The sequence below is a fragment of the Narcine bancroftii genome, chromosome 1 (genome assembly GCF_036971445.1).
Source record: "Narcine bancroftii isolate sNarBan1 chromosome 1, sNarBan1.hap1, whole genome shotgun sequence".
NCBI classification, from domain to species: domain Eukaryota; kingdom Metazoa; phylum Chordata; class Chondrichthyes; order Torpediniformes; family Narcinidae; genus Narcine; species Narcine bancroftii.
In genome coordinates, this window is record NC_091469.1 from 298767545 (window position 1) to 298782520 (window position 14976).

General features: G+C 38.6%; 2 protein-coding genes across 7 annotated transcripts in view; one reads left to right on the top strand and one right to left on the bottom strand.

Moving 5' to 3' along the window:
- Positions 1 to 7163, bottom strand: part of mettl15 (methyltransferase 15, mitochondrial 12S rRNA N4-cytidine) — a 72011-nt gene extending 64848 nt beyond the window's left edge. Inside the window, exon 1 of one of the 2 annotated variants that reach the window (XM_069905157.1) lies at positions 6306 to 7163. In XM_069905157.1, coding sequence (XP_069761258.1) covers positions 6306 to 6611 — 306 coding nt within the window. In that variant the 5' untranslated portion in view covers positions 6612 to 7163. The remainder of the gene's footprint in view (positions 1 to 6305) is intronic. The other variant, XM_069905147.1, reaches the window with a different exon arrangement.
- Positions 7164 to 7263: 100 nt separating this feature from the next.
- The window catches only part of kif18a (kinesin family member 18A), a 103325-nt gene continuing 95612 nt past the window's right edge, over positions 7264 to 14976 (top strand). For 3 of the 5 annotated variants that reach the window (XR_011347114.1, XR_011347115.1, XM_069905168.1), the window contains exons 1-2: positions 7264 to 7369; positions 10471 to 10844. Coding sequence is in view for 3 of the 5 variants with exons in the window: in XM_069905168.1 (XP_069761269.1) it covers positions 7281 to 7369; positions 10471 to 10844 (463 nt within the window). In the remaining 2 variants the exon portion in view is untranslated. Of the gene's footprint in view, positions 7370 to 7411; positions 7661 to 9023; positions 9119 to 10470; positions 10845 to 14976 lie in introns of those variants that run through there. The other 2 variants (XM_069905196.1, XM_069905178.1) reach the window with 2 other exon arrangements.

The following is a 14976-nucleotide window of genomic DNA, read 5'->3' on the forward strand; positions in this document are numbered from 1 at the left end:
ACACTCCTAAGCCATGTTGATGTATACTGAATAAACCAACAAATCTAGACTGCACATTGCCCATCGCTGTTTTGGTTTATTATTTATAAGATTATGCTTTACTCCTTAGATTACATTACTGTCCTAGTCATTCATTCTCAACCTGCATCAAAAGCACTGAGAATATGCAGGAAACAGTGGTGTGTTGGGGGGGGGGGGGGGGGGTGGGTGATAATGCATTGTGTGCAAGCAGCAGAGAACAGTTTCCTTCGGACGTCATGTTTGGTGCAAACTCAGGGGTCCAAAGAGCCTGTTCATGTGCTATACTGTTCCATGCTCTATTTTGCAGCCAATGAATTAAATTAGATTCATTCTGCCTTAAACTTTGCTCCTCATTTCTTTTACCCTCTTCACATTTGCCCCAAATCATCTTTCACTAAAATAATTTTTCATCCATAACCAAATGCTTCTTTCAACTTTCTTTGCCCAGCCTTTACTCCACCAAATTAATGACATTTTGCTGATCAATACTGTGCAATAACAACAACATGTGTTGGTCTTTTGATCAACTTTGTTCCTCTCTTTGGGGAAACTTTACTGATGCATACCATATTCTGTTCCAGACCATCAGGTTACAATTTTGAACAGTCTCTCCTTCCCTATTGATGAATGTTGTGTTGTCTCTTTTAAACTATAGGGGTCAACCCAGAATTTTCACACATGCATAATTCGTTTGGACCTAGACCAATTGCTACTACCTTTATTTCTAGCACAACTTCTATCCTTTATTCCTAAACATAATATTTATGAATATCAAATTTATCAAATGTCAAATCATACACACCTTTTAAAATAAAACATTAGCTTTATAATAACTTCATGCAGAAAGCCAGCTGAAGGGAGGAGAAAGGAAAGTTTGTATATATTTGGAGATACTAAACAAACTTAACATGCTCATAATACGAATAGACTGAACAGTGTAAAACTTCCCTGTAATAATAATATTAATTTAAAATTCCAATTCACAGTTTTAAGCACAAATATTTTCCAAAATTACTTCCAAAATTTTATCCAAATTATGCTATCATTTTAAATTACAGTATCATTTTAAATTTAAAAAGGCACAACTTTGCAATATTCTTTAATTTACTTTCTAAAAATAGTATTGGAACCATGTAAAAAAAAAAGTCAATAGGTGATTCATTTTGAAGGACCTCAAGTGTAGGGCACATTACATAAATGGTAAGGCTCCAAGGATAATTGAGGAACAAAGTGATCTCACTGTACATCCAACGGTCCCAAAAGGTGGCAGCAAAGATAGAGTGGATGGTGAACAAGACACCCAGGATGCTTGGTTTCATTAATCAGGGCAAAGAGTACAAGAGCAGAGAGGTCTTGGTACAACTTCATAAAACCTTGTTCTGGCCACAAATGCAATAATGTGTATAGCTCTGATTGCCACGCAAAAGGATCGACATGATTGCACTGGAGAGAATTCAGAGAGGATTTATCAGGATATTGCCAAGGATGGATTGGTTCAGTTGAAGAGACTGGACAAGGCAAAGATTGCTTTCCAAGGATCAGAGGAGATTAAAGGAGAACCTGATAAAGGTACACAAAATTACAAGCATAGATAATGCAGAAATGTCCAAGACCAGAGGTCATATGTTTAAGGTGAGGAGTAAAAGGGGATTGGAGTCTTAATTTCTTCCACCCAAAAGGTAAGTGCAATCTGGAACACATTGCTTGACAAAGTGATAGAAACCCCTCACATCACTGAGACAGCATTCCTAGATTCATCACCAATCTACAGTTGGTTACAAGTCAAATGGTGATGAATAGGATCAATATCGATAGGCACTTGATAGTCAGCATAGACAGAAACCATAGGCCCTGTTTCTATGCAGTATAAGTCTATGACTTAAAACAAAATATTTGGAATTATTGTGAGTCAAGTAAAAGGAGCATGCAACAAAATAATTTAAAATCACAACTCAAACAACCCAAGTACAATTCTGATCACAGATGTAGTCTCCAGAGTTTGCTGATTTTCTATGTGACCACATGTCCTTCTTTTGAGTGCTCAGGTTACCTTGTCAATGACTCCTTGAGTTACTATCAGAAGAAGCTCCAGAAGGTTATGAATGCAGCTCAGAACCTAATGAAAACTCCCCTTTTCCCTCCATGGATTCCTCCACATCTCCTCCTGCCCAGGAAAGGCAGACAAAAAGACTCATTTCTCACTGAGCATATCACTTTTTCCTTCCTCCCATCAGGGAGAAGCTTCAGAGTGTGAAATCACTCACCAACAGGCTTAAAGAAATTCTTCCAAGTAGCCATCAGATTCCTGAATGAACCCCATAGCAGTCCTTTCAGTGCTCCTGCTGAGCACTTAAGCTTTCTTTTCAGATTTACTGTTAGAGTACATACAAGACATCACATACAACCCTGAGATTCTCTCTTGTGGGCACAGCAGAATTATCACTATTGGGTAGTGCAAAAATAAAACTGTACACATTGTAAAACATGTTAACACCAAAGAACTGTAAAGAGATCATTAATATAAACAAACTGTGCAATACAGAGAGAACAAACAAGAATCAATAAAGTGCATGAGTCTTTAAATGAATCCCTGATTGAGATGGTCATTGAGGAGTTTGATGGTGGTGGGGTAGCAGCTGTTCCTGAACCTGGTTGTGTGAGTCCTGTGCCAACTATATCTCTTTCCTGATGGCAGCAGCGAGAACAGAGTGTGTGTTGGGTGGTGTGGGTCCTTGATGATTGGTGCTGCCCTCCAACTCAATAGGGGGGAGGGTTTTGCCTGTGATGTCCTGGGCAGTGTCCACTACTTTTTGGAGGCCTTTACGCTCAGGTGTCCCCATACCAGACTGTGATGCAGCCAGTCAACATATTTTCCACCACACCTCTGTATAAATTTGCCAGGATTTCTGGTGTCATACCAAACATTTTCAAACTCCCGAGGAAGCAGAGGTGCAGATGTGCTTTCTTCATGATGCCATTAGTGTGTTGGATCCAGGAAAGATCCTCCGAGATAGTGACTCCCAATAACTTAAAATTTGCTCACCCTCTCCACCTCTGAGCTCCCAATGATCAATGGATTGCATATCTGTTTTTTTTTCCTTCCTGAAGTCAACAATCACCTCCTTAGTTTTGGTGACATTGAGTGCAAAGGCTCTCATACCTCAAGCCCAAAATGTCAGTTATGTATTTTTATCTTTGCTATATAAAGGACACTGCTTGACCTGCTGAGTTAACCAGCTTTGTTTTTACTTCAACCAGAGTTGCAGATGTTTGTGTCTTACTTCTTACCCTTGACTACAAGGTTGTTGAACCATTCAGCCAAGTTTTCAATCTCTATCCTGTGTGCTGACTGATCTCCTTCCTTTATACAACCCACTACCATGGGATCGTAAGCAAATTTGTGGAAGTTTCATTGTTGTACTAAGCCAGTGAGTAGAGAAAGGCGTAAGAACACAGCCGTGTTGAGCTCCAGTACCTATGGAGGTTGTGGAGGAGATGTTCTTACAACTCTTCACTGATTGTGGTATGGAGGTAAGGAAATCCATGATCCAATTCCCAGGTCTTGGAGTTGCTGATCAGTTTTGAGGGGATGATGGTGTTAAATGCCAAAATGCAGTCGATAAAAAGCATCCTGATGTATGCATCTTTGCTGTCCAGGTGTTCCAGGGCTTTGTGTAGAGCCAGTGAGATGGCATCCACCACAGACCTAGAACTATGATAGGCAAACTGGAATGTATCTGCGTCTCCACTCAGATAGGAGCTCGAGTAAAATACTTAATCACTGTTGATGCAAGTACTACTGGTCAATAGTCAGTAAGGCAGGTTAGTACACTCTTATAGGGCACCGTTATGATTGATGTCTCATTGAAATCCTATACTCTTTACATAGCTATATGAACGTTAGCAAAAATAACTTTTTTCACTCTACTAGGTATTTTGAGTCAAATAAACTTGAATCTTGAAACCTAGGTGGTCTAAGACAACTGAATGAAGATTATACAAAAGTAATGCAGACACAAAAGACTGCAGATCCTGAAAAATGGCAGCACTGCCAGAACTACTATAACAGCAGTGTGGCTGGTGGTGCAGAACTGTGGAAAGCAAAGAGTGGAGACACGGCACTCCCCTGCAGGGTCCAACCACCCAGTCCGAATGCCGTCAGCTCTGGACAGGCTTTAAATAGCCTGCCAAAAGAGCCCGTAGTGATTTATTTTAAAATCCTGTAACCACAGGCACCACCATCTTGGGTTCAGACCCTATATTTGGCAGCAGCCACGAGGGCAACAGAAAACAGAGAGAACGCCCCCACCCATTTAAGAAGGAGAAGCAGAGATAACCAACAGGATGGTGTCCATGCTGGTGGACCGGCAAGGGACTTGGAGGCAAAAGAACAGACTGTTGATTACGCGAGGCAAGGAACACACACGGGCTGTGGGCTGCTGGAAAATGCTGTGAAGAGATTCGCACCAAGCTGCTGGAGACTGGCTTCAAGACTGAAGGGACCAGGTATCATAACCAAGATGTGAGAGGGTGCCGAGGGCACTGAGAGCCTCCTGATCGCATCAGAAATTTGGATCTGGAGCTCGGGTTGCAAATGGTTTGGTCAGTGCGACTGCAGAGGCTATGGATGAATCCACAGACTCTCAGTGACTCTGAAGGGACTCTCTTTTGGTTCTCTTTCTTCAAGAGGCACTGGGCAATATCTGCATGATAGCAAATCTTTGTTGACTAAAACAAATTTTGTATTTTTTCTATTTTACTACATGACATGAAAGTCAAAAATCTGGAGCAAATAGAAACAATAGAAACAAACTGCTGGAGCAACACAGCAGGTCAAGCAGCATTTGTGGAGGCATATGGGTTGAGACCCTCCATCAGGATGGAGGCATTAGCTTTATTCTGAAATTATAAATTACGATACACTTATTTATATTGCCTGTCTTATATGGTACAACTTTAATTTTCCATTACCTGCAAGAGTTGCAATGCATAAAGAAGTTTATATTTTTCACTTCCATTATAAGAATAGAGAAAGCCATTTAAAAAGTTGATAAGAATTGTTTACATATGCACAATTGAAAGAACACCAGATTTTGTAAACATTACTTTCACTAGGCTAACCGCTATTTTGTGAGAAGTGCCTATAAAGGTAAAACACGAATAGTTTTTAAATCAAAATATGTTCAACATTTAAAGCAACTTGCTCCTCTTATGTTTCTTGGCATCAACATAAACATATAAAATAAAGTGAATTAAAATGCCAGCCTGGAATGCAATTGCCCATTATCTTCTAAACATCCACTGCCTGCACTGAGACTTCATGTACATTGTGTGATAATGCTTCCAAATCTTTGTAACTTAAATTTTCTATTTTGCATTGGATAATCTCTATCTTGTCAACACAATGATCAATGTAAGCAGATGAACAGCACCTCATCCTTCTAACATGCACATAACAATCATACGCATTTAATAATGAGTTTAAAATGATTAGGTTTCCCATTCCCATCTTGACACGCTTTATATAGTGCCAACAGAAAACGTGTTGGTGAGACTTGGAAAGAGAGAACTTCTCGGGACACAGTATTGTGTACACCTTTGTTATCTACAGCAGAGTTCTGTGTCAAATTTACCCTATTTTGTTTCTATTAATCTTGCAGAACATAAGTTTATAGGATTATAGGAGCAGGCTTGTGGCCCCATAGCATGATCATAGGTGAGTAGATCTTAGCTTCAACTTAACTTTTCCACCTATTCCTCTCAACTCCTGGCTCCCTTTAAAACAAACAAAATAATTCATCTCAATCTTTAAAAAAAGTTCAAAGCTCAGTGTTTTTCTTCAATACTATATTTGCTTAAACATTAAGAAATCCTCAACATTAGCTGGTTCCAATACTAGGTTAACAAGCTAAAAAGTAATTATAAATAAAAATATATTTCCACATGCTACCTAACCTGCTGAACAACCTTTGGAGATGATTCTTAACATGCACATAAATGCAAGTTATTCGTAAAAACACAGAAAAGATTATGGAAAAAAATTAATCATTCCTCATCAGCTTTCGAATTCAAGTTTTTGTTACTTTCAATCCATTAATCATAACTCATTGAATACAGTTCATGTACTATAAGTATCAACCTTCTATTGAGCATAGAACAAGCTCATTATTGGGCTGAAATATCTGTTTATCATGAGCCACAGTAAAATATTAAAGGGAATCAACTGTAAGCATCACGTTTGACGATGAGCTTTTCCAGCACCCCAACCCAAAATTTGGACTCACCTGCCCTGACTTCGGTGACAAGTGTTCAATCGTCTCTTTGGCCATCACGGGCTTGTGCAAACACAGTTCACGGGGTGGAGTTTTTATGGCGGAGCTCGTTTCCGAGTGGATCGTCGTTGTCAGGGTCTCTGGAACCTCAGCACGGTAAAGTGCTGAGAGGGCAACATTTCGGACAGGAGCCCGACGATTCCAGCCACTGAGGCTGATGTGGAAGGAGGGGCTGATCGGGAAGCAACGTCGGCGTGGCTGAACGAAAACCCGCACGAGTCTAACTAAAGGACGAGGATTGATAGATCCCCGAAGCATGTTTTATTTTAGAAGGTGGCTAATTAGGGAAGGGGTGTGTGGAAGGTTAGGGAAGGGGTTGGAAACAACTAGTGAATTCTAATCGTTTGAGGGCTGCCGTGAAGTTGTTCACATAATCGAGCTGCTCGTTAAAACTGCGGCCTCTTCAGAAGTTCACAGGTAACCAAGGCGGTGTGTTGCTGAAAACCCACGGACTGGACAACAACAGTTAATCCGCTCGTCCCCCAATTTCAAATCAATTATTACTTTTAAAATAACTGGTTGTCAATCCCAATGATCCTCCTTGGTCACGATAATGAAAGGTTGTTCAAGAACGCGATCATTTAAAACATCGCCAATCCATTTTATTACTGAAATCTAGTATTAGATCCGATTTCACATATATTTTGCTTCAAAATGCATAAATAATAAAATAAAATGCTGTATCTTTCCACGCACCGTTTGAAAGGTGGAGGCCTACTAAACGGGAGGGGAATCCCGACACGCACCGCCCGGGCAGCCAAGAGCCGAGCTCGCGATCCTCATTTAAATAAACGCGCTTACATCACCCGCAGCGCCTCCCAATCAGATTGAAGCGGGCGAGCACGAGGTCCTCCTTTAAATAAACGCGCTGACATCACCCGCGGCGCCTCCCAATCAGATTGAAGCGGACGGCGGAGATTTCAGCCAATGGCGAATGGGTTTTTGCAACGGCCCGTTTTGAAAAGATCCGCGAGGCGCCGGGAGTTGAGCGGTCGGGGGAAGAGGTCGCCGGGGAAGTAAGTGTGCGGCCATTGGGTCGCCTTCTTTGTTCAGGGTCGCCCGTTGAGTTCAGCTGCCAAATTACGCCCGGTTTGGGCAAAAAGGACTGGTGAGCTCGGCCGGAGCTCATTCATTCTGCACAGCAGAAGCTCTTCATCAATGGGGCCTTCCGGTCGACTTTTTAATGTCCTCTCCAAACTTGTGTGTTCCCTTAGAAACCGGCATTTGAGATTGAAATGTGGTGAATTTGTTTTTTGTGTGTGGGCTGGTAAATGCTGAAGGTCCTTCGTCTTCGAAATCTGTGAATGGTTAAGTATGAAACATGTTTAAAAAAATATATATCCTGAATGGGTAGACTTGTGGATATCAAAAAGTAGGGTGAAAGTTCAAGCAGTAATGTTGAGGTAGAAGATTCATCAGGAGGTTGATGAATGGCAATGTCCTTGGAGGGACAACTGGATTGCTGTGTACTTTGACTGCTGTGAATGGGGAGGTTTCTGCTTGATGGAAGTCTGTTACTTTGTGAATGGATGCAAGATGATCTTGCTGTCCCTTGGTTCTTTCTTGGCAGATGGGTATGATGTGAAGTTCTGTGCCAGAGACTAAGTAATGGCTTGGTGTCAGACTGAGATTCTTCATGAGTGCTGGACTGTCAAGCTGTTGCTGTTTGGATGAGAGTTTAAACAAAGACCCCACCTATCTTTTCAGATGGATATAAAAGGTCCCATCATGCTATTTCACATCTGCTTTAGTGCCTGCAGTCTCTGTCATTTAAATAGTATTCTGGCTATCCATCCCATAGAACAGTGGTTCCCAACCTTTTTCTTCCCACTCACATCCCACTTTTTAAAGTATTCTCTGTCATTGGTGCTCTGTGATTAGAAAGAGATTGCTTAAGGTGGGATGTGAGTGGGAAGGGAAGGTTGAGAACCACTGCTCTAGACCCAATTGTTACTGAAATATTTTGCTTGAGAAAAGTTGTCATTGGCCCATTTCCTTTGGAGTTATGAAACTGTGCACCTAACAAGTCAATTAGGCATGATTAAAACAGTGGTTTTCAATTTTATTTCTTTCCACCCACCCCTACCACCTTAAGCAATCCTTTACTAATCACAAAGCACCTCTGTCATAGGGAATACTTAAAGTGGTATGTGAGTTGGAAGAAAAAGGTTGGGAACCACTGCCATAGAATGATGATGGTTCCTTTCAGTCAGTTTGTGGGCTTTGATATGAGGATACCCCACTCCTCACAAAGTAACTGTGAATGGATTTAGGTGAGATGGGGTTGCACAGGTCCAGACCCACCCTCTTGATATCCCCTCCTGGATCCAGTGGTATGGTGAAGTCCAAGATGGATGGGGAAAGTTCTGTTGCAGTGAATAGGCAGACCAAGCTTTGATGTAAGGGGTGTCCTTTCTGTGCTTCATGGCATGTAAATAGTATCATGTGATGATGTGACATGAAAACTGGCTTTGACATTGTATAGGGAATGTATATAAGTTTTTTGTATTCCACTAAAAAATGTGATTTAATATGCAAATAAGATCCTTCACAAATGGAGGTGTAGAATACAAGAACAAAAGTAATAAGGAATGTTTATAAAGCACTACCTTAACCACAATTGATGTTATCCCCCTCTAAGTGCAGGAAATAAAAGCTTGAGAGAGTGTACAGGGGATATACTCCATTGATTCTAAGACCAAGGCATTGTGGAATGATTAAATTTGTCCTGCTTGAAACATGTGGTTATCGGGAGATTTACGAAGGTATTTAAAACCATGAAGGTTTCAAACAGTAAATGGAGAAAAAATCTCCTTTAGTGAAAGGTTCAAGATCTGAGAATAACAAATGATGTGAATGACAAAATAATCAAGTGATGTGAAGAACATTCTTTATGTAGCAAGTGTAGCATTTGCCAGGGGTAGAGGACAACAATTATAGAATTTAAAAGAGAACTGGTTTTCTTGCTAAAAGTAAACCATTTGCAAGGTGATAGTTAAAAAGGATGTCTGATTGGATTTTTAGTTCCTAAGAATTGGTGCAAGCTCAATGGCATCTATCTGTGCAGTAACTGCTGGCCCAATTTTACCATAGACGTGTTTGTTCTGCCTGTCTGAAGCATTTTTAAATGTCCATGTGAATTAGTTTGTGCCAATAAATGTGTTTGAACACTTGTAGATATGTTGTGAATTACAGTGAGCTCCTATTATTAAAAATGTAATTCAAGGAAAATATTTGAGGCTCAAATATTGAAGTAAATGTTGGGGTTAGAGTTATTGTACTTCCAACTTAAGCGAGTTGCATCTACCCGCACATATGACCAAATTTTTTTAAATATTAAAGTACTGTACAAGTATATATTTTGTATTAAAAGGCCCAAGGTTCCCGAGTCCAGTGACTTTATTATTTACTACAAGTTCATATGTTGTGTATCTTAAAGATACTTAATGTATGTTGACAATGTTCATTAATGGTTCATTTGTTGAAAACATTTTTTTTAAAATTGATTCAAGACCATGTAAAGGCATGTGCGGTAGAACAAATCCGACTTGTGTCCAATCCGAGTTACAGCCAACCCATCGGTTCCAATTAAGTCATAAATCAGGGACTATCTGTAATTGTATTAAATCACCTGCTGTTGTCCTTTATTTTAAGAAAATGTAAAAGCTTGATACCTCTTGGTAATGATGAACAAAGATGTTTTTCACTGATCAGATTTCAATCTCAAGTGACTTGTTTTACAACCACAACAGATTTGTTAATTGTTTGGAATAATATTTTGAGCTGAATTGCAGACTACATGTGCCCTAACTTTTATTTGGAAATATTGTGGCTTGATTCAATCTGATCATTTAAATTATGGCTTGTGGTATTAGTTTTAATTAACATTATATTCTGATTGAGGATACAATCATTAATTGTTATTCCATTGGGTGGCTTATGAATTCAAACTTGGATGGCTATTTTGTAAGTTTTTTTTATATGTAGTCAGATTACAAGTAAACTGTATAATGAATGACATCCTTTTTATCTATTTAGCCAGTGTTTAATGTTGGTAATTTTGCTCTCCACTTCAGTGTTGAAATGTCACTGTTATTTTTATTTCTAAACCTTGCAGGACACAAGTGAATGGGATACATTTGAAACATCTTTTGATGTGGATATTTGTGTGCACCATGTCTCCTACTGAATATGTGCGTAATCGTGTGAAGGTTTTTATCAGACTTCGCCCAGAAAATTCAAGAGAGAAGATTGAAAAGCACCACAAAGTTGTACATGTTGTTGATAAACACATGTTGGTTTTTGATCCCAAAGAAGAGGAAATAGGTTTTCTATGTCATCCTAAAGTTCAACGCTACAATTTGCACAATAAAAACAAGGATCTTCAGTTTGTCTTTGACCATGTCTTTGATGATAATGCCTCACAATTGGATGTTTTTGAAGAGACCAAATCAATCCTGGAGAGTGCTTTTAATGGATATAACTGTACAGGTAAAAAAAAAATCCCCCTCTGCTCTCAGCATATTGACTATTGTATTTTTAGTTGATTAATGGAAAATGTATTTGAATACTGTTAAAGTTGATTAGATAGAACAAGAGCATCAATTGTGTGCAATGTTAATGTTTTGGATGAAGAACCTGTCAACTTTTCATCACACGATAGATGTAAAGCAAATTACACAGCGCGAGATGAACAAGTTGGATAAAATTGACAGGTAGTGGATAACCCTGCATTATACTCAATGGTAGGATAAATGGGGGGGGGGGGACAATATGTTGTTCAAATGGGCAAAATGCTATTGTACAAGGTTATATGGGTTTCCTTGTTAAAGCTAACTTTCAAATTGCAAGCAATTGGAGGGCAAAAAACAAGTTTGGCTGTTCTTACAGTAGATATCTAATACAAAGTAACAGGATTCTGGTGAACTAACCCCTGAAGTATCAATCAGGTTCAAGGTTCCTTTGTCGCATACATAAATGTGCAAAATTTGTTTACTTTTGTCCATCAAGGCCCACTCAGAAGTACCATGTGATCAAAACTCCTGCCAAGAAGATAAAGAAAAGCAAGGGTCCCTTCACAGACATCAAGTGACCATGTGTCCTGCTCCCTTCTCCACTGCCTGGGCCTCCATTTCATTCCAGTGGTAAAGCAGAGCTCTAGGCAGCCAAGACAAGCTCCTCTGTCACATCAGATTTTTTAAATTGTCGATTAAAATCAATAATGAAGTTTTTGAAACCTCAAGTCATCAGACCTTTTTAAAACTCACAAATTTCTTTTGTAGAGTTGGTTTCAGAGCAACATTTCTTCATCTGAACAATTTTCTCTCGTGCATGAATATTTTGGAATCTGTTCCACATGCTAAATCTGCCCTCCTTTCAAAGGGATAGTGGTGGCTAAATTCTTCAAAACCAAATTCTCGTAGTTTGAGATAGACCACTCAAGTAATTTAACAGAGAAAGCAAGTTGGCTGTTTTTGCCTCATCAGTGGAGATTGCTTCTCTTCACATCCAGCCTTCCATCTACATTCAATGAATGCATTGATGTTTGGAGTGAAAGGTTTTGAAATCCCAAAGTGAAATTCTGGAAACAGTCTGCTCTTGCATCTGCAACATTTACACAGCAGAGAGCTACTTGGCACAAGTGATCTGAAAACTACTTGCCATTTATCCCACCATGATGTTCCTCAAAACTTAAAAAAAAATTAAAATTGAGCAAATATAAGGTTATTTAGAAGAATTTGCCCCTCAAGTTAGATCTTGCTTTATGTAATAGTCTTGCCAGCAGAATGAAACACATACATAATGTTGCAAAGGAATTTACGATCAAATATTTTGATGTTGCAATCTGTTTTGCCACAGTAAGGAATTCTAGGCAAGATGACTATTGTCCAGTCAGTTAACCTGATTATCTGTGCTCTGAATAAATGTAATAATTTTGGCTCATTACTTTTCTGGGACAAGGAAATCCACAGATTTGCAAGCCTTTGAGAGAAAAAAATTCTTCCTCATCTTGTCCTTAATTGGTCACCACTATTCTGTGAAGCAGCCCTCTGATCCTGGAATCTTTAAAGGGGAAAACATAATCTTGGTTTTCAATAAGATTGTTCTAAATTCCAACCCAATCCAAGCCCTACCATGTAGGACATTATCTTCATAATAGGATCACATTAGTGAATCTTCTCTGAACTATTTAAAATAAAGTCTTTTTTGTGTATTCAGGGGCAAAACTGTTCATATACTTTAGATGTATTCTCACTGTAATGTTTTACAACTGTACAACTTACTGACTTTTAATACTCCAAATAAGCCTTTTATTGCATGCATGCTCATTTCAATTTTATGAAGGTTTTTTAAGTTAACTCATCTGTTTTATCATTCTTAGTGAGCATGTAAGCATTTTTCCATATTATTCCATTTGCTAATTTTTTTGCCCACTTTTTTAACCTATTAATACCTCTCTCAGACTTTCTCAGTTTGCTTTCCATTCAACTTGAAAACTAACTGCATATCTGGCTGCAACACATTCCTCCAAATTGTTAATTATAAACAATTGCAGTCTTGGTATTGATCTTTGAGTTGCATCACTAGTTACAGAATACAGTGTCAATCTTTATCCTCAGCAACTGCCTGCTGTGAGTTGCCCAGTCCTTTCTTGTGATAATATATTGCCCCTTGCCATGAGCTTTTGTTCTGTAAATTAACATTTTGTGTGTGGTACTTCCACACCCCACCACTCCCATAGAATCTACCCCCATTGGAATCAATTTTGCTGGAATTTATGACTGATTGTGACCACATATGTCTGCTGCTTGTTTGTCCTGTCTAATTATCTAACTACCCAGTCCATTTTATCCAACTCATTGCTCCATTCCTTTGTAATTTCTCTGTTTAAACTATTTCTCACTCTCAAAGTAAATGTCATCATTAACTATATTATTCTGTGAATGTTGTCCTCTTTCTCTTCTGAAGTTATGTAATCTCCCACATCTGTACTTGTTTCATCTCTTAAAGTGAAATTGGATATAGTGTTCCCAACTTTGATTTTATAACCACAATTCTGTAAAGTTTTAAAATCCTATAAATTCAGTGATTTATCCAGAATGACAACTTCCTTAAAACTAAAGAAGGCTTTGCAATGGAACTCTGATTGCCACATGTATAAGCACATCTATGGGCCACTTGGCTCATTATTAAGATAATGACTGATCACATTACGATCGAAACTCTGTATTCCTATCTAACAGCAGTAATTTTCCGTCTCCTTGCTTATCAACATCCTTAATGTTCTAAGTTGCTTCTTTAAAATACAGTGGAAACAAATTTGCTAACCCAAATGACTCAGAATCTTGCCTGTTATAATGAAGTAACCTTTCATTTTTCAACTGTGACCAGAATATCTGGTTCTTTTCATAAGGAAGTATCCTCTCCATTTCTATTCTATCAACATCATTCAAGATTTTGTAGGTTTCAACAAAGTTCATTTTCTTTCATTTAAATTCCAGACATAAGCCTAAAGTTTATGCCTCTAAAGTTTCCTCATGGATAACCAAATATATAATCCTTCTTTGAACTGATTTCAACATATTAAAATTCTACCTTAAGACAAACCAAGTACATAAATCCCATGAGTGGTCTCAATTGGACCCCATATAACTCAGACATAACCTTTTGTATTTCAATTCCTCTAGCAATAAAAAAAACTTTGTTTTCCTAATTGCTCACTGTTCCTGCATAAATGTATTTTGCAAATCATTTACTGGGATACTCAGCCTTGTGCACCTCCGAGCCCTGTTGCTTTGTTACTTCGATATTCACTGATTTTATTTTTCTGAAACTGGACAATATTCCTTTTTCTCATACTTTATTCCATTTGCCAGATATTAATCAAATTGATTTGTATCCCTTTTAGTCCTCTGTACTCTTGACAACTTGCTTTCCTATCTTTCATTCAGCTGCAAATTGACCAACAGTACAGGTGCTCCTCAACTTATGATGGGGTTGCATTCCAGCAAACCCATTGTAATTTGATAAAGAATACCCCACCTGCCATTTTTTAAAATAATTTAAATTTAGATTACCTTTATTCCACACTGAATAAAACTATTAACATACACAGCTGAAAGCACACTGGGCATGATTATTTGAAGCTTTGAACTAAAATTAAATGCTGGATGACGGGAATGCTGAAGTGATAGGGTCATCAATTTCACTCATTCACGTGATCACAACAGACTGTGTGGTTGTGTCAGCATTGCAAGAGAGTATGCTGCACAATACCCTCTCGCGATGCTGCCATCGCCCAGCATCGCAAGAGAGTAGTGTACTGCATATCGTAAGCATGGGAACAGATCGGATTTCAAAATAGAAAGTACAGATTCAAACCACTGTAGTTTTGAAAAATCGTAAGTTGGACCATTGTAAGTAGATGAGCCCCTTTCATCAGTTTCTAATATAAAATTTGTAAAAAGTTCAGGTTCTTGCATTAATCTGTAGCACATCTATATTAATTTGGTTGAAAACTAATCAAGTTTAAGGAAGTTATAGTGTTACAAACTAACAACCCTTTCAATTGAGACTAAAGGGACTTTATTGGCACTAACACAAGAACAGCTCTGGAAAATTC